This window comes from Verticillium alfalfae, genomic scaffold (genome assembly GCF_000150825.1).
Source record: "Verticillium alfalfae VaMs.102 supercont1.9 genomic scaffold, whole genome shotgun sequence".
NCBI classification, from domain to species: Eukaryota; Fungi; Ascomycota; class Sordariomycetes; order Glomerellales; family Plectosphaerellaceae; genus Verticillium; species Verticillium alfalfae.
In genome coordinates, this window is record NW_003315030.1 from 1,340,784 (window position 1) to 1,345,010 (window position 4,227).

The window sequence follows — 4,227 nt, forward strand, 5'->3', positions numbered from 1 at the left end:
TGGGGGGGGGGGGGGGCAGGGGAGAGATGACGGATCTATTGGAGAAGAGGCAGACTGAAGGCGAGGAGGGGGTCGAAAGAGACAAGAGGCGCGCCACGCGAGAGGGTACAAAGAACATACGGGCGCAACACCAATTACGTAGTTGACCTCGCCGGCCGGACCACCTGAAAGATTGGATACAAAGTCTTCTTTGAGTTTCTTGTAGCTTGCGTCGGAGCCAGCCATGTTGGCGGTGGGTTGGCAGGTCCGTTCTTAGTTTGCTTTAGTGGTCGTCGTGCTGATGATGATGATGATGATGATCAGGGTGGTTGGTGGTGGTGGTGGTGGCAGTGGTGCGCTAAGAGGCTCGAAACATGGCGTTCAGAGAGGGGGAGCGTGACGTTTGCGAACGAAGGTTTCGGCTATGATTTGATGCCGAAGCAATAAAGAAGGTGAGGCCAGCTGTCAGATAGGCAGATGACAGGCTGGACTATGTCGAAGAGGGGAATGATTCCCAACGATAAAGCTCAAATCAGGAGGGGGAGGCTGTAGCGTGGAGGCAAGGTAGTGTAGGTAGGTAGTGTAAGGAAGCTCGCTACTGACATGCGTAGATTGACACGTTGGGTGGTTTGCCCAAGCTCAAGGCACCTGCCGCAAGCTCCGTCGAAAGCTTCCCGTCGACAGCCAATGAGTAGGCGTCCTTTGACCACGTACAGGGATGCGTCTCCGAGCTCGACTGCTGCTGCTCAGAGAGGAAGAGGCAACTTCCTCCATGTACCTTACTGTACGCTGTACGTACTACTCTTCAGCCACAGCTCCATGGCATGTGGCCCATGCCCCCAGCCACACGGAACGCGGATCGCGGAACGCGGATCGCACAATTGCCCGTCGCCAATCGACAGACTATCGAATGGCATGGGCCAAGTCCACCCCAAACACTACCACCGACAAGACCAAAGCAAGGGAAATAATCAGCTTCATCATTCCTTTGCTTCTCAGGTGCATTGATTATCGAGCATGAATTATACATCAATAGTAAGCGATCGTCATATCGGTCACCATCATCATCGATGCTTCTCTCCGCTCCACCTCAGAACACCTTGGGGAACTGCAGCACCCACACAGACACGCCCTCCGTCTTGTGGCCGGATCCGATCTTCAGCCAGCCGTTGATCTGGATGGCCGTTCGCGGCCCTGATCGACGGACGTCGAACATCGCCCTTCAGCGGCCATCGGCTTTTTTCTTCTCGATATGCTAGCAGGAAAATGGGTGGGTGGGCTCCCTGTAGACACACACCAGACGCCAGACGCCAGTCGTCAGAAGGAGACGGACTCACGGCCTACACGACCTTCTTTTTCCTTTGTTCTCCCTGGCGTCCCCTCTCGACAGCTCGACAGGCATTCCTGGTGGCCGCCGCCCCCGCCTGCTCCTACTGCTGCCCATATCAATTCCTTTGTTCTCTGCCACCATCAAGCAGCCAATGCAGCCAGTGGCAGCCAATGGACGTCAAGCGTTGCCAGCAACTCCAGACAACCTCCGCCGTCTGACCGCAACCGCAACCGCCTCTCCTTTGTCACGTCAGAGTTGACGACCACAGCAGCATGCCGGCCCCCGCGCGGGTGGCAGGGGCCTCTTTCTCTTGGCTCGGCCCTTTGGTCCAAGGCACCTCAAGTCTCACCCTTCTTTTCTGCCGGACTTGTTCTTTGAACCTTTTGGCGCCGCCAGGTTGCCAGCGCACCAGCCGCCGCCCTGGGCCTGTCCTTTCATTTCCACCAGCCCCGGCACTGCAATGTGGTTTGGTGGATCGTGCTAGAGAAAGGATCTGTCCACCCTGCGCCCGGCCACCCTCGTCATTCTAGTCGTCGCGTCGTCGTCGTCGTCGTAGTGGCGGCGGCCGACATGGAAGTCGAGCTGGTCGTAGTGGTGGTGCCCAGGCATGAACGTTTTCTGCTCTGGTTGTTTTGGCTTCTTCTGGCCTTGGCTCTGGCGCCGGCTCTGACTCTCTCGCTCTCCGCTCTCTTCCTTTGGCTCTACTCTGCCCCGCCCCCCTACCTGAAGACGACACGAGACGATTTGAGACGGGACCCGGGGTAGTCTGACTAGCACACCACGGAGCGACCACTGCCACTGGCCCACGATCGAGCCGGGGAAGGCCTGCGTCAACGAAACCAAGAAGAAAGAATCCTGTGACATGATATACTTGGTCTCGCGCGACTCAGCTCACTTCCGCTGCCTCTCTGTCCCTTTTCTCAGCCAGCCGGCATACTCCTCTCCATTTTGCCTCTTCTTGCCTCCTCCTTTCCTCCTTTCCTCCTTTCCTATTTCGGCGCCCCTACATCTAACCTCCTCTGCCGCCTGAAGGAGCAGTCTCGCTTCAAGCCACCATTCCACACATTCCTCCACAACCCCCCTTGACCCCTGATCCTTATTAAGCCACTGCCTGGAATAATAACATCAACTTCTGCTACTGCTGTTCCTGCCTCTTTTCTCAACCGCCCAGCTGCTCGCGTTCACTCCATATTACCTTTCGGTATTCATTCTTCATCATCGGCCCAGCATGGCGACAACTCCCATGGATACTCGGCCCCGTCCTGCCCTGACACCATTATGGACTCCTCACTATAGCCTCGATGGCACGCCTCGCTCGCCGCTCACGATTCCACGCCACAGCCACATCTACTCGCCCGCCCCGCGGTCGCCCAAGACTCTGCCAACCCCCGTCTATCCCACTGGATCTCACGATGGCCTCATGAGACAACATGAGCGGGCCATGGTCGATCGGTTTGACCAACGGCTCAGACAGGACAAACAGAAGGGCGAGCAGTCTCCGCCAGGATCTGCTTGTGTATCAAGGCCTCTCTCTCCCATCACGGAGGGCCTTCTGCCCCCAAGAGATATCTCCTCAGCCTCGGCTTCACCACTACCCAGTGCTCGACGGACTTTTCCACAGCCTCCCACACCAGCTTCACCGGGAAGCACATTTCCTCGTCGACAGACTCTTGTGGCAGAAACTCGATCCATGCTTCTAGCTGGCCTCTCGGACGATGGTGACCGCAGACAATCCGTTCCGTTCAACGCACGCCGAACATCCAAAGCCACGCAACCAATTTCCCTAGAGGGCCTTCGAGCATGGGGCCACGTCTACTATGGCGACGCAAAGAATGCCGACGTCTTTGTCAATGCGGTAGCTCTTCGCCGGACATCAGATGCCAGCACGGCCTCAGAGCACTCCAACACGGAGGAGACGCCTCAGCACTCGCCCAACCCGGGCCAGCAGCCTCGCCGCCACTCGGTTGTCCGAGCACGCGTGCGCCCTCGCAACATTGACAGAAAACCGTTCCTCATCCAGCGCGAGTTTGACCTGACTGAGCTGCGATCTACCATCCCAGAACCCTTGCGAACGCAATCTACGCCTGGTTTCCGCCGTGCGTCCCAAGCAGAGCTGTCGAGCCCAGCCCACCGCCGAACACTCGCCACGGCTGGGCGACGCTCATCAACCATCTCCCGACACGGACTGCAATCCCCTACAGAAGGCAACTTCCCAACTTCTGTCCGAGAATCTCGAGCACTCCGTGCCTCCAGCACGGCAGTCCCCGTTCGTGAGTTACGCCAACTTGTCGTTTTCCAGCATCAAGCGCTAATGTATCTCAGACCTCGAGTATGCTCGCGCACACCTTCCCGTGCTCGCTGCCCTCATTGTCTCTGGCCATGTTCGCGAAGGCGACGTGATCGATCTTCCGCTTCCACATCCGGAAGCCTGGACCAACACGGTGGCTTACGTCTACACCGGCCAGGGCGAACTGACTGATGCCATCCGAGAGAACATTCTCCACTTGGCTGGCAAAGTCTGAGTCTGCTGCAGTTCACGAGTCTGACGAATTACGATTATTATTTCCACCCGGCATTTACCAGTCACGCTGTCGTATGCCAAGTACGGTTGCGCTGATCATCATCCGAACTTGGGTATTCTCTTCTTTGTCCTACTCATGGCATGACTCCAGGAACCTAGCAAAACAGATGCAAGCGAGCTGAGATGGTCCGAGGGAGCGAACATGGGCATTCTAGCTTCTCAACGTCTTCGGACGAGATAGGAAACCTTAATACCACCAGGCGGGGGTTTTCAATCCCCTTGCCCTTTCACGGATATCTCGTTCTCTTCCCCTGTGTCTTCCGCAAACAGAAGGGTCAGCATAACGGTTCGCCTCCTTCCCCTCCGTCTCCGCGCTGCTTATGTCTCGCTTCGTACC

The 4,227-nt window shown here is 57.1% G+C and overlaps 2 protein-coding genes across 2 annotated transcripts in view; one reads left to right on the plus strand and one right to left on the minus strand.

Moving 5' to 3' along the window:
• VDBG_07359 (predicted protein) overlaps window positions 1-225 on the minus strand; it is a gene marked incomplete at both ends in the record, with an annotated part of 1,057 nt that extends 832 nt beyond the window's left edge. Inside the window, one exon of the mRNA XM_003002742.1 lies at window positions 84-225. Coding sequence (XP_003002788.1) covers window positions 84-225 — 142 coding nt within the window. The remainder of the gene's footprint in view (window positions 1-83) is intronic.
• A 2,774-nt stretch (window positions 226-2,999) lies between these two features.
• On the plus strand, window positions 3,000-3,831 carry VDBG_07360 (conserved hypothetical protein; the record flags this gene model as incomplete). Its single annotated transcript, XM_003002743.1, has 3 exons — window positions 3,000-3,405; window positions 3,511-3,579; window positions 3,632-3,831. 3 exons carry the CDS (start codon window positions 3,000-3,002, stop codon window positions 3,829-3,831), a joined length of 675 nt encoding a protein of 224 aa, XP_003002789.1.
• Between the last annotated feature and the right edge of the window lie 396 nt (window positions 3,832-4,227).